General features: G+C 43.1%; 1 protein-coding gene across 1 annotated transcript in view; it reads right to left on the bottom strand.

Annotated features, from left to right (window-relative positions):
- The window catches only part of RASA2 (RAS p21 protein activator 2), a 555,017-nt gene extending 530,177 nt beyond the window's left edge, over positions 1–24,840 (bottom strand). The window contains exon 1 of the mRNA XM_078666395.1: positions 24,658–24,840. Coding sequence (XP_078522521.1) covers positions 24,658–24,724 — 67 coding nt within the window. The 5' untranslated portion in view covers positions 24,725–24,840. The remainder of the gene's footprint in view (positions 1–24,657) is intronic.
- Positions 24,841–27,834: the final 2,994 nt, after the last annotated feature.

Here is a 27,834-nt window from a genome sequence, read left to right as displayed (position 1 = left end):
CTTTGTTAACAATACAAAAGCATGCCTGCCCATGTTCACTGTTGACATATTGGTTTATACATTGGTTACGGTTGTATCATTTCCTTTATTGCAGGATCAGACAAGAAGTCTGAATAGAAGACGGCAGACGACACAAGCTTAATCCTTAAGCCTTGGTTATTTCTTCCACGTTGGAGGAGTTGTACAGTTATTCAAGTTAACATTTGGACTTGCGTTCTCTGCAAAGAAAGAGGAAGATGGCTACACGCAAGGGGTTCTTATGGACAATGGAGGCTTGGCTACTATATGTGCATCATGGGCAATGTAGTTTGTTTATACTGCTACAAAAGAAAATATGCATTTTCATTGGCTGCTGTGATTTTGCAGTAAAGATTGAGAAGCATAATCCTCGCCTCGGTGTCCTTAATAGAATTGAAAATTCTTGGCGCGAATGCTAGCAAATTTTTGATTCTCTGCTGAGGAGCGCTCGCATCGCTTGAAGTAAAATAGTCCTTCTTCTATTTTAGTGAAATGTCACGGTTTTTGGCTTTAATATTCTGGTCACCCTACTCTAGGGGTGGGGTGTGTCAGGCTCTGGCTTCCGTTGACCCTGATCCTAATGAGGAAGAAGAGAGGTTGACTCACTGGCACAAAGCTTTGCTTTTTTTCCAGCCCGCAGGTTCGCTATACGAGGTACAATACACTGGCGCTGATCCAGTCTATCAAATTACGGAACCTTTAATTCCAAACCCCCGGAAACAGAGGAAGACAAGCCACACCCCCTGGAGTGGGAACGCACCACGCCGGAAGAAAAGGTGAACGCCGGAGAAGGAGTCGAGAGAGCAGTGAGGGGGAAGGAAGGAATCGACCCGACTGGGACAAGAGAGAACACCCAACAACTCCGAGGGAGGACGAGGAGTAAAGGTGACCTGCCGAACCAGGATTCCGGCAGTGAACATCACAGAGGAGAGCCAGGAGGTCAACGACATCACAAATCGCCCAGCCGCGTTCCTGGAGGAACGTGGCTTGCACAGGTACATGCAAGATTCCTGGGAAGCAGGAGGGAGTAACGCCGAGGGGTATTGAGAAGGGAAACCCCTCGGGAACTCCTTAAAACGGCAGAGCATTTTCATGCTCTGCATTCACAGTGGCGGTCTCTTGCTCTACTGCACCCTGCGAGAGAATTAAACTGGTGTGTTGTCTTCCCCACTCCCTCTCCCTCACCAAAGTATTAGAGCATCGCGCTGACCTTTTGTTTTATTTTCTGGTGCCTTACCTCCTGACTGGACCATCTGGGAACCGGTGGAGAAAAATCGACGCCTCGAGGAAAAGAAAGAAAAAGAATTCCCCAAGAAAACGCAGGACTAGTGGTTTGTTGTTTCTGGATTTCTAGTTGCAATAAATCCATTTGCCCGACATAACTAGTCGTGTGATCCCTGCGAATCCTAACAGTGCAACTCACCGGAAACGTGCTTTGATGCCTCGTCAGGGGTAGTAAGTGCTATATAAATGCACTTACAATACAATACAGCACCTGCGCCACAATGTCCCAGATGCAGGCTAACCTCATCCTTAAAGATTGTTTGACAGCTGTGCACCAGCAATTACCAGTAGCTGCAACTGGTAGAATGCACACCTGAATGTGGTCCCTGTACTGACGCGGTATTTAGGACCATTTACTCCTCTCCGAATTCTTTTAGTCATTTCCTAAATTAAATTAAATAAATTGAAAAATAAAAACCATTTATTTTGAACACCACCGAAATCAAAAAGTGAAAGCCGAAAGTTTTTCCAAATCAGCCTGGTTTTAAAGAATAATAGCCACACTTAATGCCCTACCGCACCTTTATTTTCCAAGATTGAATTTTTCTGTGTATACATGTATTGTCGGTCAGATGCAGATCAGATGGCTGAAATGTCCGCCGCGAAATGGCATTCCAATAAACTACAAACATTCATTACAAATTTTTTGTCCTCCACTCAACGGAAGAGAGATGGTCCAGCCAAGTGGACATTAAATTTGAGATGCCTTGCTACAATGGGGGAATGGGAACACTCCAAAGTTTTCATTCGACAAAGCTTTCTGCCACAGAGATAACTGCAAAAAGTCCAGTGCCACAATTTGAGTACTATACTTTAATCACAACTAAGGGTAACAAACACCCCTAACATCTAATGATATTCAAAGAAAAGAGGACCATAACGCAATCTTATTCTTATTATCTCAGACCCTCTACCCGCCCACCCATAAATGCTTGGGTCCATAAGAACTCAGAATGGACAATCCTATGCTGTAATCATCAAGGTGCACTGAAACGTACAAACACCCCATGAACATGGAACCGGCTCATACATAGACCCAAAACAAGGACAACATCCTTCCAACCACACACTCCACATAGCTTAGCATGTTGCCCGTGCAGTAACGAGATTCAGAACCCCTTATAAGGGTAGTAAACGCTATGTAAATATTACAGAAGAATTCTACCCTTAAAGATTCAGTGAAAGCAAGCAAAGTTTACAATACACTAATAACTAATGTGTCATTTTAGGCTTACATGATACAATTTGTGACTTGTAGGGCACAGGTAAAAGCAGGACTGCCAGAAGACTAGCAGTTATTTATACCTCTCTCCGCACTACAGCAAAGCTGCAGGAAGAGGAGACCAGAACGCAATGTAAGTGTGTCATCTATATTAGTTATGTGAAGCTAGGGGCTTAGCCCTACTTTAAGCATGTGCGGACACTGGATATTTTCCACACAATTCCAAATCAGGACTTTGAAGTATCTACATCAGACGCTTAGTTGGTCAGCAGGCTGGACCCGCCAGATGCACACCAGTGGTACCAGAACCAGCAGGAAGATCATATTAATAATCTCTACCGTATGACAGTTTAGCTCTCTCATGTGGCTGAATGCAAGGGCTATGCAAGAAATTAGAGGCGTGTGCCAAGACAGAAAATGGGGTGTAGAAAGACACAGTTGGAGAAATCCAAGCTACAGTGAAAAGGGACCAAGGGAAAAGATGCGGCTACCAATGTTTCAGCAAACAGAGGCTAAGACACAGTGTAATGGGATGGCAATGTAGTAACAAGAGAAACAACAAAGTGCCATAAAAATGACTTGCAGCAAGACAACTCCCCACATATTCTGCAGTTACAATTCTTCTTGTTTTGGCAAAAATTTGCTGTATATCCGGTAACTTCCCAGTCAGAGGTATGAACTGTACTGGAACAATCAATGTCTACTTTGAGTAATCCATTTCCTCTAGCTGGAGCAGGGTACTAACTAGAATGAGACATTTCCTCATTTTGTGGCTATCAATTAACTAGAATGATGCAGCGACCTATTGTGGTGAAAGACCTGCACTGAAACCATCAATCACCTACGCACGGCAACACTCCCTTGTATGGCTATAAACTATATAGTGGCACAATGACCAATCAGACAGTTAAAGATGGACGACCAGTGCCTTGATGATGTGTAATCCAAGAGTTATAATGAAGCAACCCAAAAATCAAGACAAAGTGCTACAATGGGACTACGTATTGATACTGGACAAAAACTCAAAATTGGCTAATTAATCATTTCTTTTTTGCAACTCTTATGACTTGAAACATGCAAAACTTCTGATTCAGTCTTTCACCATAATGGAACACAAACACACTAAACATTTTAATCACTTGTGGTAGCATTGCCACTCTGATTTAGTTAGACATCGACAAAGCTGGTATTCTAACCCTGCAGGATACTATTCAATAGTATTCACCCAAAAAAATAGGAATGACTACCAAATACACTTCAACGGGCCTCTGTGACTTGGTCAATGAGAATCCTAGAACTGTGGAAGGTGCCAAGATTCCAAAAGCACTTTGCGAGAATTCAAATAGGAGTAATGAATGCGCTCTACAAATGCACTAAATAAAACACCACCAAACTAATACCCTTCACCAAACAATGTCAGAGAGAAAACTGAAAAAACAATAAGAACAGCTTTCTAGGGGGAGGAGCCAAGCTTGCGTCTGAGATGGCCGCGTTTTAGCTCGGCTCCGTTCGCCTGCCTGTTTTTATCATCTATCCTGCCGTTATCCTGCCCCGGGAAGCCCTCTTTGCTGTGCTGTAGTGCTAAGACGCCTTGCAGGCACTCACCTCTTGCTCCGGTGGTCCTGGGTGCCGTGGATCCTGTGCTGCGCTCCCGCTCGCTTCGGGGCCTCCGGGGCGGGCTCGCCTGGACCTTCTCGGCGGCGCCCGGACGGGTCGGAGCACGATGATCGGCCCTTGATGGCGCAGTGGCAGTGGTCGTGGAGGCCGTTGTGCGTGTAGGCCGGCTGTGCTTGCTGGCCGGCTCCGGTGGGCCGGTGGCCTTGGGTGAAGGCGCTGCCTTCCACTGACGGGGCTACTCGTATATCCGGCTGCTCCCCCCCTTTGTTCTCCGGTCCGGCCATTTTGATTTCCTCCGCCCGGACTCGGAGAACGGGACCGGCGGCACTGGGGAGCCGGCGAGTCCCCATCTTCTGGTGGCCCCCCTTCCTGCCCCGAGGTGCCCTGCCGCCGGTCGGCTGGTCTTCATTTGCCTTGCTGCTGCCCCGACGGAGGTTGACGGCCACCGCGGCTTCGCCGGGCTTCCAAGATGGCGGCCGACCCTGGGTGTCTCGGCCGGGCCTGGACGAGCGCTGGAGGCCCGCCGCATGGCCCGGGTGCCGGACACTGTAAAGGTTTTCCTACACTTAAGGATATCCTGGACGCCTTGCACTCCTGGCGAGCTTCTGTGGCTGCACCCGTCGTCACCCTGGAGGTGGATCCTCTCTTCGGGCCGTTCGGGCCCACAAAACCGGGTGTGGCTTCACCGTTGCAGGGTGCGGCTGGAACTATCCTAGGACAAGTGGTCCCGGCGACAGTTACGTCTGTGGGTGTGCGGAGTTCCGTTGCCCTTCATCGTCCTGTGCTGTCTCCTTTGCCGCTGATCCAGGGGCCGGATTCCGTCTGGCCTGGACTCAGTGACTTTTCCTGCCTCTTTTCGCCTCGACCGACCGGCCATGGTTCCTGTGCCAACCCAGCTGGGTCGGCCTCTCTTGAACTGTCCCTGAGACTGTGCCTGCATTGTGTGCGATGTTCCATGACTTTCCTGGATCTTCCGTGTTTTCCTCCACGTGTCTTATCTGGACTGCCGTCTGATCTCCCTGTTCTATGCCTTCGGTTCTTCGCGGTCTGGTTCTTAGTGGATCGGACCGCTACAACTTTGGACAAACAAGGACAGGGCTGATACAAATTTGCCTCTGTGTGCGGTAGTCTTGTACGGGTTGGATGATCAGCATGTAACGGTATGATTATATGGGACTTTATGGTACTCCTGGAGTGTATCCTGATACTTTTTGACTTCCCGAGGGCTCTGCCCTTTGTTTCAGGCGGGTGGGTGGGTGCAGATAATACTGTCTCTCGGCCCTCTCCCGTGTGTGTTCTTTTCCCTTTTCCCCTTTCTCCCTTCCCCTCCTCTCCTCCGTTTTTGTCTTTTGTTTCCGTCTTTTCTTTGCTCTTCTATATTTCGGGTTCTAATTAGGGCGACAGGCACGCTGCTGGGGGGTAGGCCATAGCCTTCTGCAGGGGTGCAGGGTGGGCTTGAGGGGTGGGTGGGGGGGGTCTGTCACTTTGGGGGGTCTTTTTCCCCCCTTTTTTTCTCCCTTTTTTTGTTCTATGGCTCTTGAGTATTCGCTTTTTCGGGACTCTGTCTCGTCATGTGTCCCCCTGGGGTGTTTCTGATGCATTGACCTTCCGGTCGTAATGTGATTATGATTCGCTATGTGTTCTGTCATCGACCTTTAATGTATGCCGTGTACCGGTTTCTGTTTTCCTGCTTTGTCGCCGGGGGGCGCGTGGCTGGGTAGGGGTCCCTTCTTTTTTGTCCCCTTTTTTTTCCTTCCCCTCCCTTCATGGGGGATTTCCTTCCTTTTGTTGGGGTGCGTATCGTATTGCCTTTTACGATGGGGTCTTTTTATTTATGTTTGTTACGTCGGGTTGTTGCTGTGGTGGGTGGGCGCTGGACGGCGAATGCCTTTGCCTCTCCTTGTCGTACTCCGATTGTGCTTGTATTTATCGATATGTTTCCTTAGTGTTGGCCTTATCCTGTATTTTTATGGTCGCCGGATCGCGGCTCACCACGGCCCCTCCCTTGTTGTTTGACTCACTGCCCATCACGATCCTGTGCTCCCCGTTCCCGTAAAAGAAAATCGACCTTCAAATATCCTGTCCCTGCCTATTGCTCTATGGCTTTTGGTTATCTCCTGTGTTTTTGCTGTCATATCCTGTGGACAAACTTCTCTTGCTCATTTTGCTTCTACTGTGTGGTGGCCAGCCCGTTGGGTTGTAGGCCCGTATTTGTGAGCCCTCTTTGTACAATAAAGGTTTAAAAAAAAAAAAAAAAAAAAAAGAACAGCTTTCTAACTCAAGTGCAAACATACAATTCGATTGTTGATGGTGGTCTATGAAGAATCTAGCCTCAAGACCTGTGTGCACATTTTAGCAAACTTTGTAACAAAATAAGCTCATAGAAGCTTGAACTGTTTATGAGGAAAGCATGACTGAGAAAAACTAAACGTCGACAAATATGTAATCAGAAATAGGAAAATACAGATATAATAGAGGCCGTATATCTGTGAATACAGAAAACATTTTGCCTGGTAGCAGACAAGGCATATTGGGGAGTAGCTGAAGAAGAATATTGCTTTTCCTACCCATTTTGAACAGAGTGGAATCATTCAGTCACAAACAGGCCCCAAATCGACCCCGGTGAGCCGCCATTTATTGTTCGAGTCGATGGCAGTCTGCTCGGCATGGTTGTTTAAGAAAACCAAACCCTGAAAATAGGGGGATTGCTTCTAGAATGCAAACCAGAAATGTCTGTGATGTGATGCAAGTTTCCCCCCCAGTGGGTTCGGGACATTTCTGCAACTTTCAATTTGGCACTACCACAGTTAGGACGAAATCTCGAAAAAAATTAAATAGGGATAATAAGGCTCAGTATATCCAATAGCTCTGCGGCAGATGGGCCACCGGCTAAAGGTTTCTAACATCAGGGACAGCTGACCACCCACAATTAGAAAGCAAGTGCATCCCCTCCTAAAAGACTCCAAGCGTTCTGGAGGAGCCCTCCTAGCACTGGTGAAGGTGAAATCCTTACCGAATCATTGGTATAGACAGGGGATATTAAGAATGCGAATTGGGATTAACCCGTGGTTGGTAAAGAATTCAAATCAAAGGGTGTTGAAAGTGTAGGCTGGGCACAAAAGGCGACTTAGTGCACATCCTGTTAGATTGTATAACTATTCTAGAACAGCGTAAACTATGTCTGCGTCCAATATTTGTAAAATATGATATAAGAACACGGACACAGGAGGTCAACCTCCTTACGGAAATACCTTCTATCGAAATTGCAATTGCTCTAGGGAACTATATAAAGGTAGTACAAAGATTCCTAACAATATAAGAGTAACAATTTTAGACATTTTACAAATAAATGAATTATATAGCTTGTCTAAGAGAAAAGGTTGATTATAAGTGATAATAACTTTTAAAGAGTAGGGCCACCCAAAGAAAGTGATGCTTTTATTGGTACCTGCTTTTAAACTACGTATTCATTGTGTGAACGTTTTATAAATATTGTTGTAGAATATTTTAACCTGTAATTATTTTTCTGTATTGCTGTAGAATATTTTAAACCTGTAATTATTTCTTTGCACTTGTTTAAAGACTATGATCTAAATAAACATAACTTTGACTGACTGATGAAGCATGCCAACTAGTGTGGGTGAGGGACTGTATGCTTTGAGAAACATTTATCTATTTTTAATATTGAAAATGTGTTTCTTCTGCTGAGAAGCGATTTTTAATACCTAGTATCTCTGATCCTTAATCAACAGGATTAATTCAAACCGGAAAAATAGCTGTGTATTCTAATACGAGAAGTATGGATGTATATATTTTTGCAGAGAACACACTAAATTCCTGACTGGTAGGAAACGCCTTCTGAGTGCAATGTCCCAAAACAATTGAAATTTTGTCCTATATAAATACATTTAAACTTGTTAAGAGGGCAAGAGAAATTTTGTTTTATGTAAATCACTCAATGCACAATTAAAGACTTCAATATATGCACTGGGTATCCCAATATCGGTCATCACTTTACATTTGATGAAACTATTTCAAAGCCAGCAAAAGGTACTTAACATTTTTTTTTTAAGTTTAAAAGAAAAACTGCTGCATATGCAACTAGTGTGGTGAAGCAGTTCCGATATACCTGCCTAGAGTCTGGTAGGAAGCCACAATATCCTGCTTCTACTCTTGAAATCATCTAAAGTCACACGAGTATTTCGTTGTCGTGCCCTCGAGACCTCTTTCAAAGCCAACGAGGAGGCAGGTGCCGGTGCATGGCGTGTACGTTGAGGTAAACCTGGCATATAAGACAATGCAAATATCCTTTTTATGTCAAGTTCCTGCCCTCAAAGAAGACTGCAAGCGTTATTGAAGACATTTTGCAAGTCCTGCTACGTAACTTTTCAACTGACAACCACAAATAAAAAGCATACTATGCTTAACATCCACCCCTAATCCACCTAATCACAAAGACACAGATGTCCCTCCAAAAACTAGGCAAATCAGACACTGCAACGAGTGACTCCCAGTAGACAATTCTATTATTCTACGTCTCTGAATGGGTGCAACAAGTTATCCTATCTGCTTGAACTGATTCTGGAAGATGCAATGTTGGATTCATTTGAAAACGTTCAGAAAGAAATAACGTAGCATCCATCTGACAGCGTACAGAGAATATTGGCACCACAACTCTCTTGAATGAGCTCACAGAGCTGTGCTATCGCTATATGTGTTCAAACAAATGTGCTTCTTTCTTAATGCATAAGAGCCACTACCCTAGATACCTAAAAGCGTTCTGAAGCTGTACTAGCAGAGCCTTTTGACTGTGAATCCCAAGCTCAATGAATGAGTTCTCGGGAGCGGAAGGGACGTCTGAGCTATATTATCTCAATTCATGTGTTGAAGAGGGTGGATGGGTGAGCTATCCAGTTTTAATGAGTAAGTTATTGGGGGTTGCATTATCTTGTCTCAATGAATGAGTTTTGGGGAGAGAGGGGGAGCAGGAGCTAAGGTGTGAGATCCTTTTTAGGTTGAGTTTACCAGACAGCACACACTGTATGCTTACGAAGTACATAGAGGGGCTTGGTTGGCTTTCTTGCCGGTCATTTGCCTGCTTCACATTTGTGTGATAGCTTGTCAATCCTGTGTTTGTCCCTCCTATGAAGGATAGCCTTTTCACCGTCTATTAACCCCTTTAGTGCTGCCGTCGGCCGTTGGACGTTGCGAGCACTACCTCCGTAGTGCTGCGCACGTCCAACGGCCAACGCGGGCCCACCCGTTTCTTAGAACGTTCAGCACTGGCACTGAACGTTTGACGCACGAAATGGGTTAATTGGCGTGCTTCTTTGCTTCCACTTTTTATTTTTGGTTAAGCACTCCGAAAGAGCCTTTAAAACGTATAGAAATGTTACCAGATCTGCAGGTCTAGTGACTTGAATAATCTACTCGACCTAACTGTAATGCACCCGACTCAAAAACTGGTCGCAAATTGTATGATCCTGGCTTAAATTTTATTTCACAGAGACGTCTTTTTCTTCATTATTTACAACAAGGGGTGGTGATGGACAGAGTCTCTGAATTAAGCAGAGTACTCTCACCCAGTCAAGAGATCAGGGCTAGATCCAACACCGTTTTTTAGCTCATTGCACCATCCCAGTTTCAGAACCTGGCTGTATGCAAATTAGTCTGTCCCTGGCCCAGTGCATCATGGGAACAGGGCAGACCAGACTACAAAAGCCAATTCTTACACTGGGAAGGAAACAAGCTTCCGGGGACCGGTTTCTGGCATTTCAGCCGTCTTCGGCCCGGCTTGCTTGAATCCTGATGGTGCAATGAGCAAGGGACTCACATCTGAGTATACCCTTCCACGCTTAGGGTGGACAAAATTATTTACAACAAGGGGTGGTGATTTCTTCATTAGCACGCATGAGAGCACCTTCAAATCTGTGAGCTCAGCATATCTGCTGCACAAAAAAAAATTGTTTGATTTTTGCTCCATCTATAATAAAAATATAGCCCACATACAGGGTACATATTGCGTCTGACTTGTCTCTTAGTTCACTAATAGCATTGTCATCAAGGTGTGGGCAAGAATGTGTCTCTTGGCATTTTAAAAACTCACGTTTAATAAATCGGACCAAAGCATGTTGTGGTAATGCACGGTGATCTACAGACCGCATGTTTTCATTGAAATGGCCACAAGCTTTCCCACTGCCATGCAGTTTTACTGATAAAGCGATAAAGATTACAAATGGTAATGTATAGAAATCTGGTTTCAGCAAATATTTGTCATTAGCACATTACCAAGTAAAGTGTGTTGATTTGTTCCTATTAAAATATTTGTTTCCATGAAACTTCAGAATTCCAAAACGTGCTCTCATTACTGCTGAAATATATTTTAAAATAGGTGTACAGTTCAATTACAAGCTATATAAATGTTGTGTGCCAGGAAAAAACGAACAGAAAGAAACTGCGTCGTACACGCCTTTATTCACACTATCTGTACCCCAGCACAGTTGTCAGAGAGTTCACATTACTTTTCTTTCGGACTAGAAAGTTAGAGGATTTTGTAAACACCAATCTCCAGGATAAAATAAGCCTCAATTTGTAAGTAAACATAAGTGGACATCTGACCTCCGTCTTTGAATGCACAGCAAATATGACAAGATGAAAACAAGATTTAAATGAATCTTTACCTCTCGTTCACTTTCTGAATGAGCAGAATGCCTGTTCTTTGCCAGGCTAAGCTCTCTCACCAGACTGGACCAGCAGGCTCTAAAAAATAGCTCACCTTGATAAAATCGGACTCGCCATAGCCAGTGAAAGGGTAGATTTCTTGAGACCTGGCCTGTCTCCCTTATGCACTTTTCAGCCCTGCGCTGTATTGCCCCCTGTCCCCCGTGTGCTTCTCAATGCCCTCCTCCATGTTGCGATCACACTTATGTCCTTTGCCCGTTGCCTTTTCGCCCAGCTGTTTTTGCTCGCCTGCTCCATGTCGCCATCTGTTCAGTTGCTTTTCCTACCCACCCAGTGTTTCTTCTGTCCCTACGATCTCCTTATTGCCTCCTCACACCCCACCTTCCGTCATCCACTGCTTTTCAACCCCACCTTACCTTTGTGTTGCTACTTTTCCCCAACCACTGTGTTGCTTTCCCCACCTGCACCCGTCTTCTCTTTTGACCATTGCTTCAACTTCCCCAACTGCTTCCCCATATCCAAATCCTCCATACTGTTACCCTCAAGCATGCTCTCTGTGTTGCTACCCAAACCCATGCTTCAAAAAATACTTTTGCACTTTTTTTTTTATTTGCCAATCCAACTCAAATTGGCAAATAAAAAGAAAGCTGCAGCGTAATTTTCTAGGCATGGTTTAAACGCCTATGAAACAAAGCCAGCTGTGTCATAGGGGATCTTGATGCAAAGACACTGCAAACATACAAGTACAATAACACTTGAAAATCGGAGTTTATCTGGTGCATCTTTGATCTACATGTACTTCTTCCATTGTGCATCTATGTACTTTCCACGTACTTGTATCTGTGTGTTTGTTACCTGCCTCCTGAAAAGCATATCCAATGCACTACCCTACTTCTCATCCTGTACCTCTAGCAATATCTTTAATCTGCATATACCGACCTCCTTTTTGCATCTATATACTTTCAATGTACTTATGGATGTACACATTTATCACTTTCTTCTAATTCAGCATATCCAATGCACTACCCTATTTCTCACCCTATATTTCTCTCAAGATATCCTCTAACCCAACTTTCGGACTCATCTCAAACTTCTTTCTACTACTCTCTCCAATGGACTACCCTATTTCTCACCCTATACATCTATTAATATATCCTCCACACCCACTCTCTCATTCATCCCAAACCCCATACCACTAATATGATCCCAAAAATAACCCTTCTAGACTCTCCCTTACTCTACCCCTCCTTGCATCAGGACACCTCTTTTACTATACCAATCCCAAACTTTTCCCTCTGATTCTTCCCCTCCACAACCCCTTTTTACTCATCCAAAAGCCTCCTACTACTGCTATGACCTCCCAAAAATAAATATTGAAATCCTCTACTCTCCTATCCCTCCACAATCAAAATACCAGACTAACATGTTCACTTCTCAAATTTCATATTCTACTATACTAATTCCCCACTAATCTTTTATGGGTCCCAGAGTAGCGTGCTAATAGTCAAAAAAGTGCTTCAACACCTCATCAGAGGTAAGCAAGCATTATATAAATGCAAACCTTTTCCCTCTTCTATCCCTCCGCTACCTTTCACTATCCATCTGACTAACACATCCACCACTCAAACTAATTTCATATTTAACTACACTAATTTTCAACAGTAATCCTTTATGGGTTCCGGAGTAGCGTGAAACTCACCAATAAAGCACTTCAAAACCTCCATCAGGGTTACAAGCGATATATAAATGCAAACCTTTTCCCTTTTCTACCCCTCCCCAACCCTTCTTAATCCAAATAACCGACTAACAGATCCACCTCTCAAATTACTTTAATATTTCACTATACTAATTCAACACTAATCCTTATGGGTTCCAGAGTAGCATGCTACTCACCAAATAAAGCTCCAAGCGCTATATAAATACAAACCTCTTTCCCTCTTCCATCCTGCGGCTACCCATCTCTATCCAAATAACTGAATAACATATCCACCACTGAAATTACTTCATATTTCACTATACTAATTTTCAACACTAATCCTTTATGGGTTCCGGAGTATCGTGCTACTCGCAGAAAAGCACTTCAACACCCCTGCAGGGGTAACAAGCGCTATATGAATGCAAACCTTTCTCCTCCTTCTATCCCTCCGCTATCCTTCTCACTCCAAATAACCGACTAATATCCACCACCCAAATTACTTTCATATTTCACCATACTAATTCACCGCTAATCCTTTATGGGTTTCTGGAGTAGCGTGCTACTGGGCAAAAAAAAAAAAAAAAAAAAAAAAAAAAAAAAAGAGGCGCTTCAACACCCCATCAGGGGTAACAGGCTCTATGTAAATATAAACCTTTTTTCCTCTTCTATCCTTGAGCGATCCTTCCGAATCCAAATAACTGACTAACCCATCCACCACTTTAATTACTTTCATGTTTCACTATACTAATTCAACACTAATCCTTTATGGGTGCCAGAGTAGCTTGCTACTCGCCGAAAAAGCACTTTGACGCCTCGTCATGGGTAGTAAGTGCTACATAAATGCAATTACAATACAATACCAGGATTTTTTTTGTCTCCCAATCCCAAGTATTTCCCCCACCCCCCCCCCGTCAAGATCTTTAGTTCTAGGAGAAGTATTTTGGAGTGTTCAAGCATGAGACCTTGTAGGTGGTGCAAACCATCTTGTTAGTACTCTAAACTGGTACAGGAAGCCACTTACTGCAAGTAAAGATGGGGGAAAAGGTGAATCGAAAATAGTTTTTGACAAAGCAAGCATTTAGAGTAGCAACATGTTTTTAGGGAAGCCCAGTAAGGAGCAAAATACAATATTCTAAGAGTGAAATGGCCATGGCTTGTCCTAATTGCCAAGACCTTTCTCAGCGACGTTACGTGGCAAATATTCGTTCTGAATGTTATGTAGCCGTCAGAGGGGCTCATTATATGAGTGCAGCCATTTTTGGTTTGGTAATAATGACAAGTAATATGACATGGTGCGGTATTTATTAGATGTGATATGAAAGCATCATTCCGAGTTTTTCTGCTCGGAATAAGGTATGACTTACGCAGAACCTAACTTTTGTGCACTGATTTCTGCATGTTTTGTCCTCTTTCTAAGCATATTTCCTCAGTCAGATTTCACCAACCTTTTCCTGTGAAAATGTGAATGGAGAAAAGTACTGTGTGTGGTTTCTGCTGTACACCATGTACTCATAAATAGGTAAAAACTTCTATTTATGCCTAATTCAGAATGAGCATGTTATTGGTATCCGATGCTCATGCTATACCTTCAACACGAGACCTGTAAAACAGAGTCAAAGACAAAGCTAAGGGATTTCAGAGCAGAAAAACACTAGGCAGATTCCCACGCGTTTTAGGGACTGTCTTGATAGTGCAGCTGTCTGCAAGACCCATTGTTGCCAAGTCTTTAAACTATACAGAGTGTGCTTTAGCTCCGCCGGAAGGAGCATTTCTTTCATCCCTCCTGCTTCTGACTGTTCAGTTCATCATTCTGTCTTCTTGGAAGTGCGCCCATTGGATTGCATGAGGAACTAATTTGCATCTGAAAAGCACACTGAGTCAGTACACTGGTTATCACATTATTTTTTATCTTCTATATCCATTCTATACAGAATGTAATCCCTTTTGCTCCTTTTTTCCCCTAGCATTGGCAAATCCAATAGTTCTGGCTATACACTGCTAAACCGCATTGGTGCATGCAACGCATTCAAACATCATTTAGCAAATGTCTGTATTTACATGATTTAGCAAATTATAGTCAGATGTTGACTTTGACTGCCCCCTTCATCAACAAGCTTTGGCAAACAGGAGCGTAGGAGAAATTGTCTTTTGTGACTCTTTATCTTTAGGTTCATTTAGGACTCCCATGACTGACTCATACCTAGTCATGTGATCAAAAACTGCCAGTGGATCCAATCCTTATAGTCATTGGGTTCATCAGCAAATTGGTGGAAAAAGAACCTAGTGCTTAATGACTAATTTACAGGAGTTAGACTACCTGAACACCTAAAAAACTAAGAAACAAAGTTTTTCCCCTCATTATTAGTGTGAATTGGCTAGGAAATTGCGGCTCAAAACACTGTTACTTCCTTTGCCTTACATATGGACCTGTGAGTCAAAAACAAGCTTTGGCAATGCAGATAGGCCTGGCTTGTAAATGAAAGGTGACTCTTCAGTCACTGATGGCTTTAGGCATTCAAGAAGTGATAAGACACACTGTCACACATCCTTACACTCTTGCGCCATTAATCCACCCACTGATTCATTCTAGCATTTACCCACTTACACATCCACAATAAAAAACACACACACAACATATGCAAGACAAATTACAAGAACCAAAGTAGAAAATAAGAAAACATACTGCTGCCTGAATATGGTGGCGTATGCTTGCAATAATGTATGCAATTAAACATAACAGCTGGTAGTTATCTTGAAATGGTATTGTACAAAGTGTATCAGTGTTATGAGTTTTCAGCTCGGCAGACACATTCAGAACAAACATGTTGGCAATCTTGGAATGGTGTATCACAGATGCACTATGGATATACAATTCCACAATGATCGCCTGGTTTACAAGCAGAGGTCATGAAGGATGAAGTGCACTGCAAAGGAAATGAGAAGCAAGCATGTGGTGTTATGCGCTAAAAAAGGAACTAAAAAGAGGAGAGCAAACGAAATGAAATGGGATCTATAAAAAGTGAAATTCGCCAATTTAGACATGGCACAACACAAGATAAGTAGACAGCTGATTGATCCCAACCAGCAAAGTTAGTTTAATACACAATCAGTAATGTGTTCCGTTCAGCATACAATCCTCATGACAGTTGTTCCATAAATGTAATTTTGATACAGCTACAGCCGACACGTGTTTCGTCGCCGTTTGCGACTTTTTCAAGGCTTCTGATTCGTTTCAATGCAATGACTCGAAATCATCTGGTTGGATGGATCAGGGCACATCTGTTCTGAATACAATAGTCCAGAGGCAAGATGGAAAAGTTCAACTTGGATTTGGAAAGCTCATCTAAATGTTGATTTTAATTCCAGTTTGTTGTTAAATTGCTATGGTCCCGTCAATATCTGGAAAATATAAGCCCAGTGGTCTTAGAATGAGATCCCCATGTATGAAATACCAAAAAACGCTCTCATGAGCATAAGATATTCCTCAGGTAATATCCGATATATATATATTCAATGGTCCAGCGGCAGAGTGAAATGGTCGTCAGAGATTCACAATCTCAGTAATAATCTGACTCTCATGAGCATAAGATATTCCTCAAGTGATATCCAATACATATATTCAATGGTCTGGCGGCAAGGTGCAATGGTCGTCAAGAGTTCAGAATCTCAGTAATATTCTGACGAATAAGAACGAAATAGTCCGGTACCCCACCAGCCGGAGAAATCCCAAGTGTCGTTCTGCTGTCTATAAAAAGTGACACTGGAGAAACTGAAAAACTGACCCACTAACCCTGGCATTGGAGCACCCTCATTTTCATATTGATATTCACTTATGTTCAGACAAATGTAGTCACTCACAAGGTAAGAAAGCCAATGGCTGAAGTGGGATGAACCAGTGTGCCATGCTGTATGTTGTTAAGGATGGAACCCGAGCTCAAAGTGAACCTCATACAGACCTGTGCTAGAAGAGGGTTGACAAGTAGACTCTCTATGTTTATATCTATAGCGATCTCCATCCACATATATTTTGAGTGTGTGTATACATATATTTTTTTTACTGAAAAAAACAAAGGTTAAAGTAATGTTATAGTTAGGTGAGAATTTCGGTGATAATGTAACGTTTTAAACTCCCAAATAAACACTGAAATTTACCAGGCTTTTTTTCCAGTCCAAAATTTGTATGTTGTGACTGAGAAATTCCCCTAACTATAACGTTACTTTAACCTTTTATAGATATATGTCCAGAAACCTTCCCTAAGAAAATATATATTCCATCAAAACATGAATAACGCCACACTCCAGAAAGGGATGTTTACTTCAATGTATTCATCCAGTACATTTATCGTCATATGACCACCACAGACGTGTTTCAACCAAACTGGTCTTGCTTGCGGTATTGCGAGTCCATCGTCACTTTTCACCTTATATACACACCTCTCATTGTACCCATTATGGGATTAGTAGTCAAATAATTGTTTCTTTTTAACAAGGTGTATGTTATGTGTGATTACTAAGGTATTTTCAATTGCATTTTCTAACTACTAGGTCCCTGTAACCTCTGCTTTTTTTAGTGGATTTTTACAGTGTTTTTATTTTATATTCTAACTGAAACCTGTAAACTTGTCACAGTCACTACAGATCAGATTGTGCTCCATTAGATCAAGGACGCATTCACCTCCATTAAGGATAAAACAATTTCCCAACATGGAATACGTGAGGAAACACATTTGATTTGCCTTTGCCAAGCCCAAGTTATGAACGTTTGCGCACCTGCTATGTTTATATTTGTATGTGCTTCCAGCACCTGAACCTACATTGTTACCCAGAAGAGTAGCCAGTTTTGCCAAAAGCATCTACCCAACTGAAGCAATTCAATCTGGTTAATTAGCAAGTGATACTTTGTTGGGTAAATGTTGCATGCATAGTCTGCATTAAAGCTACGTAAAGGACCACAGGGTAAAGTTCCCAGTGAACTTGTGTGCATCTAATATCAGCAATGTAATTGTTCCTCGAGCATCTTCATCCAGAAATCTGTGATAGCATGAATCCTCGTCAGGAGAAGTTGACGAGACTACAAAGAGGTGAAAACCCACCAAACAGGAAGTTCCCCTTCACTAAATGAAGTAAGTGCATTGTGGAGATATCCTTGTATTAATTTGCATCAATAACGGGTCACAAAAATTGGCTGTAAACGCGCTCAGGGGTTTTTTGTTAAGCTGTACAAAGTGGGAAAAGGCTAGAAGACCTTTGCATACTACTGAAGAAAACTGGGAGGGAAGCCGCACACCCTCCCTCCCACGGGTGATTTCGGTTCTTGGGAACCCATCCCCCAGGGCCTGGTGAAATTCAATAGGAGAGGGGGGCCAAGCAGCCCCTCTCCCTGGGCCGGCTTTAACCCCTGGAATTCCCTACCCCCAGGGCCCAGCCACATCTCCCTGGGTGCCCAGGCCCCACCCAGGACACCCAGTGTGCATCTTGGGGACTGCGGGGAAGCTTCAAGGCCCCAGCGGTCCCAGCCAGCTTCCCGCCTTCTGCGGGACCCGGCATTACTGTTGGCACACAGGGACCTGCAGGAAATGCAGCATCCTGCGTGCAAGAGCAATCGGTTCATCTCTTTCCCATCCCGCATTTCTGGGGGCAGCGAAAGATATGAAAACTCTGCTTCCAGCAAATGGGAACACTTTGACAGCTTCCACTTGTTGGAAGCATATTGTTTGCTTTTGCCTGAACGAGGGGTCATAGCTTCCGCCATATAAAGGCAAACCGCTATCTCCCGAGGGAAGGCACCTTTGGAGTTAGCAGGAGCTGGCCCTGCTCCAGGGACAGAGAATCACACTGTTTTTGGCATATTATAATTATATTAGTAACAAGCACTTAGCTTTTGACAATTAAGACTATAGGTCAGTGCATTTTGTCACGTGGAACTGATCTATTTTTTGTTAAATGAAGTCAAGCAGGGTATTTTATTCATGTTTTGCATTGAAGGGGTGGTATGGACAGAGAGATATGCAACGCTACATTTAGATTGGCACTTTATTCATCATATTGGAAATAAGCACATAGCGCTTTATAATAACGGACCAGCGCATTTGCTGCCATGCCAATGTATCAATGTGTTATTGAATCGATCTGTATTTAAGATAGTGGACTTGAGGATGAAATACACCTAAACGGGCATTTAATTATTTCAGCAAGGATACACATAGGACTATATTTTATGCGGGTCAGCCAGCTTAGTAGTTATAGGTTCAAATCCTGGAAGGTCACTCAGCCTTTCATCCTTTGGGGGGGGAGGGGAGGCGATAAAATGAGTACTGTTGAGTAACATTAAACATCTGTTATTCAGTGCCAAGATACCCTTCAGTGAACATGTGCTTTACAAATACACGTTATGTTCATATTATGTTACTAGCGGTTCTTATTTTATGTGAATATGCTCGATTGGTGTAAATTACAGGCCATTAAACCATGGGTTTTTACACATAATCCAGCTCTTATTTTTCTGCAGTAGGCTCTCATTCACATATGTAGTCTGTCAACTTTTACCATGTTTAAACAATTTGTCACAATTTGAATGTCTCTCTTCAGTGAGTGCAGCCCATAGAGGGGTAGCTATATTTATAACTAAAGTTCTGCAAGCACAGATGCATTGCTGCCAAATTAATGTAAAAGGTCTTTTGGCCTGGGTATATTGTACAATTGGTTTAGAATTAAGGACCATAGTAAGCGTACTCAACCCTATAAAAGATAACCCTACCTGGTAACAGATCTTTTTCCAATTACTCTTATCACAACATGGCATAATAATTATTGTGCAGATTTTAATTTTCTGCAGTATCCAACCCCAGAATCTGCATCACCCAATCGAAGGCAGAAAAAAAAACTAAAAACTCATGAAGCGTTGATTCAAGTTGCAAAAAGAATCTCATCTTGTAAATCTTAACATACCGGGATGGACACACACCAGATGGTGCTTAGATAGCTAAGGCTTGGAGTCCCAATGTCCTGCCTGCTGAGTCCGAAGTACGTTGCTCCGCCACACTTCTTCCACCGCATTTCCGTAGGCTGCTATTTACTGAACTGTTTATTAGATAAGATTTACAAGCTCTGATTCTATTTGTACCTTGTATCTAAGCATCATGCATTTTCTTCCTTATGTTGCTCAAACTGTGCCTCGTAGAATTGCTTACTTGCTGTTTGTAGAACCTTGCTTCATTGGTTCTTGTTGCGTTAGATGTCTCGAACTTCACATGACCCTTAGTGAGTCCTAATTATGAGAAGCATGATCTAAGATGTTTATTTACTTTTGGTCCTGATGAAGATGGGCGGATAATTGGAGGATGTCCACCCAAATTTTTTTTTTTGGGCCACTGTGGCTTGGCAGAAGGAATGCTTAAGACACTTACTCCGGTTTGTTGAAGACCCTCATTCTGCTACTAGGCTTGATTTTTTAATGAATGGACTATTTGGGTGATATTGTTTGTGGGGTTCTTATTGATTATTTCATTAATCTGTTCATTGTAATTATGTGTTTTGATTATCAATTAAAGATAATCTGTTTTTCAATGTATCTTTCGAACTGCCCACACCGCCGTTATTGTAGGGGGGGAGGGAATTGAGGGGGGGGGGGGGTAGTGAGAGCTGACATGGGGGGGGAGTTACTGTTGATTGGTGTACGTTGCGAAGATGAAAATTGTTGAATCTAGGATACTTGCATTAGCCAACTATGGTATGCTTCTCGTGCATTGGGAAATAGAAGAGGGACAACCGAAACAAAGATGCCAAAGAATAGCAGTGCAGTTAAGTTAATATTGGCTCCAGTGATATGTTTACTTTGGTTTGTTGGGGGGGGTGGGAGTAAAAGAAACGCAGATGCAAGGTCCTATGGTGGACCGGTCTTGGTTATAGGTATATGTCATGCACGCATATGACCTCTTCCTGAGTAATGCCGCCCGCCCTCCGGGTTGTGGGCTAAATGTCTGTGTAATATGAGGTCCAATGCCATATGCCTGGCACGCACGGGTAGTAGTGATGTTGACCGGAATAAGTGTATACTATACTAATCTGCAATAAAAATATATTTAAAAAAAAATAATTTCAATGTATCTTCTGAGTTGATCAAATTATAACTTCTGGATTTTAATACAAAAGTCTAAGCAACGTTTTGTACAGCCTAAAAATGCTCTCACTTCGGCCACATACAGTTCTCACTGTTTTATTGTATACATTTTGACCAGGCATTCTGATAAAACTCGAATTAATTTAAATGTCTTTTTTTTGTTATATTAATGATCCGGCAATGAGCACAGAACATGTATTAATTTACAAACCTCACCTGATCATCCCAATGAGGATAAATACACAAGTAAAACCATCTTGTGGTAATTTAATATTCAATTTGTTTTCATAGTACTCAATTTTTTTTGACACTCTTCAAATGGAAATTTACGGGGGGGGGGGGGGTCGGTCTGTGTCCCCGCACGCAGCGCCGGCCAGTCTACAATATCACTGAAGTGAAACTTCCCTTCCACCGGGAAAAGAACACAGCGTCACACCAACTCCTTAGACTCCAGTTTGTTTATTTCGAACACCATGAATTTCGGCTACTGCTGTTGCCTTTGTCAAGTTGGCGAACAAGCTCCCATTGCGAACACATAAAGGGCAAGATTCATTAACAAAGAAGTTGTCATTTTAATTTCATTTTTAAATAATATCTATATCATATTTACTTCTTTCTTTTAACTTTCACCAAAAAGATGATTTAATGGAATGCCTACTTTGCACAATTATAGGTATGCAGCATACAAATAGAAGACATAATATTGGTCGTATTTAGACAGCTTTGTAACCCGGCCCATTCAATTCATCATGGCACAATGACTCCAGTTACCCAGTGGCCAGAAATTTTCATCTGAAGCACAAAGGGGAAAATACTCTTTTGAAATATTCTGGCATAGAAAGAGTTGAACAAAACTTAAGAGGAGCAGATCACAAGAAACAACTGCAACTCCTTTTTGCTACATTATTGAACTCATTACAAAATTCCCATACGGTCACAACAGCGACGAGGAGTTAGCAGTACACATTGGTATCTGAGACTCCCTACATGTTCAAGAAAGTGCAACACAAGCGCTCTTTTTCAGTGAAACCACATATCTGCCCAACTAGATGCTGTACTCACAGTTATCAAAAAGCGGGTGAAGCCAAAGTCTATCTCTCAGTAGTACTCTAAGAGCTTGTTTTCTGTTGATCACACAAGATATAGTGACAGCTGTACTGTCAAACTACACCTAATAAAGTGAAGAGCTTAGGGGGTTACTTATTTTTTTTTTAAGCCCACTGTTGAATCATACTTTTCAGACCTCTACTCAAGACTGAATGCATTAACATAAGTTACACAAATAACTGTCTTAAGACAGAGTACCCATGTCAAGGAGAGTCGCTGGATCCACTTATAGAATGCTTTATTAGCAGGGACCTTGAAGTTCAATGTCAGCATGCTTTAAGTGGTGCAGAACTTCACAGCCACAGTAGTTTGATCTCTTCCAATGTGTGTGAATGCTTTCTCTTGTTTACAGAAAATTATCTGGCTTCCATTTGCTACCATCTATTCTTATGACTGAGCTCCAACTGATTGAAAACAACTTTTTAAAGTCTCTAGTGGGCCTGCCTCCCTCTTCCTCCAACTATATTTTACACATAGAACTGGATTTGCCCTATATATCAGACTCAATTTGGCTAGCCCCGATCCTACTGTGGCACTCAATCTGGCAGAGGGACACTGTGACCCTGACTCAAAGTATAATAGGAAACTGCTTACAATTGGAAAACCACAGAAGGGTCAGGTGGCTTAACTGCGTTGAGTCAGTGTTGAATGATACTGGGCTCCCCGACTTATTCAGGGATCCACTAGCTTGCAGAAAGGTCTCAAAACAAAAAGGTAATGAACAGGGTTTTTTATTGATTGCAGAATGCAACTGGATGGAAACAAATCGGGACAAACAGGCAGTTCGTATCTATCGCCTGAGCCCGCCTTTGATAGAGGGACGGCACTCCGACTTGCCAAACGTCGCTAGTGCACAACACAAATTCATATTATTAACATTTCTCATGAACATGATACCGTTGATGTTAGGCTACCCAGAAAAAACATTAACATTCAGATTTGCTTGTGCGATAACCTCTCCATTCAAACTGAGCTACACTTAGTTTTGCGGGCTCTATGAGAAAGAAAGGAACGACTACCTTGTCCCGATTTTAAAGCACCAAAATTTAAAACAATGTCGGATGGCACATTATTTTTTCAAATCGTTGTCTGACCCTCTGGTTTGCTTATTGGTAGCCAAGTTTTTAAAGGCGTGCATGAAAAAGAGGAAGTGGGGTTGTAAATAGTTTTGGGTTTATTATGCGGCAAATTTGCACAATACAGTTTGGGTCTATTAAAACAACAAGAGTTTTTTATTATATGTGAAAGAAAACTGCTGCTATTAACTCGTATGAAAGATGAATTGGAATTTTATATTGTTTTATTCTTTTATTTGTGCTTTATGATCTTACCTATTGGATCGAATACAGAACAAATTGATTGATAAGCTAGTCTAGCATATAGCTTTGCCGTTTAGAAATAAAAACAGATTTTGAAAAGTTCCGACCTTCCCATTAAAACTGATTTTTATATATTTTGGTGTGCTTATTAAATCAAATATTTAATAATTTTGCATTTTTTTATATTTATTTCTGTGTTTTGCAAACAGTTTTGAGGTTCAAAGCATAGAAATTGCTTAGGTTGGGGTCGCTGGTTTTCAGTAGTGACTCAGTAAGGACCCACATTAGTCAAAAGGTTAAGAATTGACCACTGAGAATAAGATTGAAACAAATAGACAACGTCTGTGACACTAAGACTGGCAGGGGGGATCGGCAATGGAGGAAGTGGTCCAGCCACAGATATACAGCCAAATGTTGTGGGTAACTCTAGACATGTGTTACTGAATGAGAGACACAAGGATTCAACTAATGCCCCACACACAGTAAGAATGGTGATGGCCAAAGTGTCAAGGAGAGAGCACCAGAGGAGGAAAGAGAATGACCACGGAAGCAAGAATAGAGGCAGGTGAGCATTGAAATTAAGACACAACATGAACGAATGGAACACAATTGTCCCAAAGACACAAGAGCAGCAAATAATATTTGTGTGCGAGCATGCAAAGCTTCGATCAAGTTCCTATAGTGATTAACAATCAACTACAACCTCCCCATATTCAGAACAGCAATAAGACTCGAATGCCCTGAAATCTGAATAGACACTTGTTTGTAAAGCCTGCCTATGAAAGTAAACCTCAAACTCCTTCTGTATGAGTGGATGTACTGCTTAAGTGTAAAATAGTCCCTCATACATTGAAACGAAAGTACTCCATGATGGAGGTGGACCAGTACACCAAACATCTAATAGAATGAGGTGAACACTGCCATCCTCGCGTGCACACAGATTGTATACTTTATCAAATGAGTACCAACATGCATACGTCAGTTGTGCTCTCAGGGCAGATCAATTAAGAGGGGGCAGTGACTGAATACGACATGATGCAGCTGACTGGAAAGAAAGCGGGCTGGTAAACGGAACAAGCCCTCTAATACGAGAACATATTAAATGTAAAATTCCACAAATGTGGCACGAGAACATCAACTGTAAGACAAAAGTTAACATCATTGGTAAAACGGTCAAATTGAATGCAAAAGAGGCTAATAAAAAAATGAACTACCACCACGATACTGGCGCGCCTTTGAAAGGTGGACAGTCGTTAAGGGGCAGTACGAAAGAAAGGAATTGTTAGGAGTTGCATTTGAGGGCGCGAGCTGTGCCAGGCGCTGGCAGGAAGTGCCCCCACCTTCTCCCAGTGCCTGGCTGCACCTCTGCCTGGTCCCTCCACCGAAGCACCCACCGGTGGTCCGAGGGCCGCGTTACACTCCTTGGGGGGGGGAGGAAAGAGTGAGCAAATATTGGCGGCACATGGGGGCGCTGACACGGGGCACATTGTTCCCCCGCTGGCCCGTCACTTCCCCATTTGCGCTGGGACTACTACAATGCCTCCATCCCGCACCTCAGCGGGAGATACCCCTCTCCCATCCCGGGCACACTTACATATCTTGCCCCTGAGGCTCTGCAAAATGCGGGGGGTCTTCCAGCTTCCCCCGTCTTCCTCCGCCATGACCAGACTTCAGATTCTAGCCTGCCGACACACACCAACTTCAGGCCATTGGAAACCCAGCCGCGCGCCACCCCGCCCCATGTCTGGCGTCACCGCCCTCCTGCACGGTGCCCCGTGCACCAGGTTCCGCCCCCTGCGCCCGGCCACGCCCTCCCAGGCGCGTCACCGCGCTGCCATAGGTGGGAAAGGGCAGGGCATTCGGTGACAAAATATCCCTGACCTGCGCTGTGTTTATACCGAACACTTCCGCCTGACCTGTTTGTGGTGGCTTAGGTTAGCGCAAGCATAGTCTGCAGGAAGTTTGTGCACCTGGTTGCAAAAACAAATGGAAAGACAGTATTAAAGTCACACTCGCATTTTTTAGACTAATAGCTATCAGTCAGTTGTATACCTTCAGAGTAGGGTTGTGTCATGATAAAGCAACCACAACGGGTAGAGAAACCGTAAACGAAACCAGATGAAACGTGATCCTTCTCTCTCCAGTCACGTTAATTGACAAAGTAAGAATCCACGCTGTACAAAGATTCTATCAGACCTAAGGTGAAGGCACATTCTAAATATTATTAAAGACATACATCAAAACAGGAACACACATTAGTACAGGTTTTCACCTTTCCCAGATAAAAATATAAAAAGAACAATTGATGGACAGAATGCAGAACGTCATACATTCACCCCAGTACAGAGATCTGGGCCTAAATCCATCGTTTTTTTTTGCTCACCATGCCATTCCAGTTTGGACCCAGCCATACGCAAATCAGTCTTGACCCTGTGTCCAATGGGAACAGTCCAGCCCCAACGGGTCCCTTGCTCACGTTGCCACTGGATTCAAGCTAGCCTGGCTGATAAAGGGAGTTACCCAGAAACCGGTCCCAGGATGCTTGTTTCTGGTTCAGGGAAGACCTGGCTTGGCAGTTGGGCTGGACTGTTCCCATGAGGCACAGGGTCAAGACTGATTTGCATATAGCTAGGTCTGAAGTGAGGTGGCGAAGTGAGCTAAAGAATGATGATGGATTCAATCCAGATCTGCGACTGGGGGGGTGAGTGTTTGAAAAGTTTCAGCGCTCCGTCCATCATCTCTTTGTGTTTGCTTTGTTCGCCCTAAGTTGGCAGGGTATGCCCTAATGTGGGTCGCTTGCTCACTTTGCCTCTGGATTCAAGCCTTACTGATTAAAGGTGATACCAGAAACTGGCTCCAAGAGGCTGGTTTTTAGTTCAGGGAAGACCTGGTTTGGCAGTTCAGGCTAGACTGTTCCCATGAGGCACAGGGTCAGATTGATTTGCATATAGCTGGGTCTGAACTGAGGTGGCGAAGTGAGCTAAAGAATGATGATGGATTCAACCTAGATCTGTGACTGGGGGTGAGTGTCTGAAAAGTTTCAGCGCTACGTTTATCATCTCTTTGCGATTGTTCACGTTTTAAGTTTCTGTAAAGGCCCAGCATACTTCAACCTTTAACCAAAATCAACTATTCTAATTGTTACCATGCCCTTTCTGTTTTATTTAGTTTAATTATCAGCCAGATGGTTATTAAGGTAGCTTTAGTATTTACCTTTTAAACTGCTTTATTCGATGATTATTTTTGTAAGTATGTAATGAGAAGGGTGAAAATAAAGTTTCATTCACCGCCTGCCAAGTACCATGCATCAGGAGTTAGAATAACGCATTTTAATGCCGGTGTCCGCATCACAACATTAAAATGGATGGGTCATGCATATGTAGCTGCCTGACTTCCTTTGGGGATCATGAGGCGCTCCAAAAACAGCCTTGTATGCAACACGCGGACTCTGCCTGCGAAGGTATTTAGGTTTCCTGCGCTGGGCCTGGAGGGCTCATTGTCATGGTTACATGGCACACAGGGATACATTGTTTCTTTCCTGTGCACAAAAAGAGTTTGCGCTCCCTCTGCCAGGCCCCCTGCCCAGCCTCTTTAAAACCCATGTGTGGCTGCAGGATCTTCCAGCATGCTAATTGTGTGTGTTGGTCTATGACCTGCTGATCTCCTGTCAGCAGTGACCCCGGGAACAGCTGGATGGGACAGTTTAATGCTAGCCTGCCCTGTATGTCTTGTCCTTAGTAGCCGCAGAATGACTCAGTCAGGAGCAGCAGAGGTTAGAGCCTCGTGAGCCCAGTGTAGCTGCAAGAATGATGCTGGCTTAACTTGGATAGTTGGTTCTAATTGCATGCTAGACCGTAATCATTATGTTTTTACTGGTAACTGATTTCACTACAAGCGGCCCACTTTCAAACTTTGTGGACGGTTAGTGCTATAGAAAGTTGCAGTGTTCAGCGCAGCTCCGTAAATTGACTGTCTGTTTTTGCAAAACAGCGTTATTGGACTATAAGGCCATAATTGCCCCAGCACACTTGCTATTTCACATAAGAACATTGGGTAATACAGGAAGCCAAAAATGCAGCATTACTTTTAAAATAGAAAAGAACACGATTTCCTTTCAAAAACTGCTTTCGGTAAGTGTTAATGAAAATCTAACTGCAGCCAGTTAAGTTTACTAGACAGAGAGTAGTTCAAACTACAGAGCTCCGGCTGCGGGCAAGGCAGCCCTATTGATGCATGCAGGGGTCGACTTTTGAGGGAGATCAAATATGACAGATGGTATGCGGCTGCACCTGGCGCTAAACTGGTGGGTGCTGCTGTGGAAAGTGTTGTATGCTCTAACGCATCATGCTTGTCGTGCGTTGTTGTGTGAAGCGGACACAAGTGGGACACGTTGCGTTACACTCGTGTCTATTTCATAAGATGCAGGCTTGTGAGTTTAAGCAGTGGTTGGGCTCGCGTGGCAGAACATCTTTCAAACCCTGTGGAGGGTTGTATATATGGGGGGCATTGGTAGTTTGTACCATATCATTACTTGGCTTGTACCTGTGAGCTTGCTAGCTCCTGAATAAAATTTATGCTGTTATCATACCTTCATTTGTGTCACCGAATTTCATCTTTACTCTGGCAATGATCGGGCACAAATTTACTAGTGTGGAGCAACAAGTTTTGTGTAGTAATCATTTCCTGATTTTATGAGGATCTGCCATTGGTTGTGCACCTTGACGCTTCAACCTCATTGGTTCTTATTTCTCCAGGGAAGTTCATTGTTGTT

This window comes from Lissotriton helveticus, chromosome 11, assembly GCF_964261635.1.
Source record: "Lissotriton helveticus chromosome 11, aLisHel1.1, whole genome shotgun sequence".
Classification (NCBI taxonomy): Eukaryota; Metazoa; Chordata; class Amphibia; order Caudata; family Salamandridae; genus Lissotriton; species Lissotriton helveticus.
Note: the sequence above shows the minus strand (reverse complement) of the source record. Positions and strands in the feature narration are given on the sequence as shown.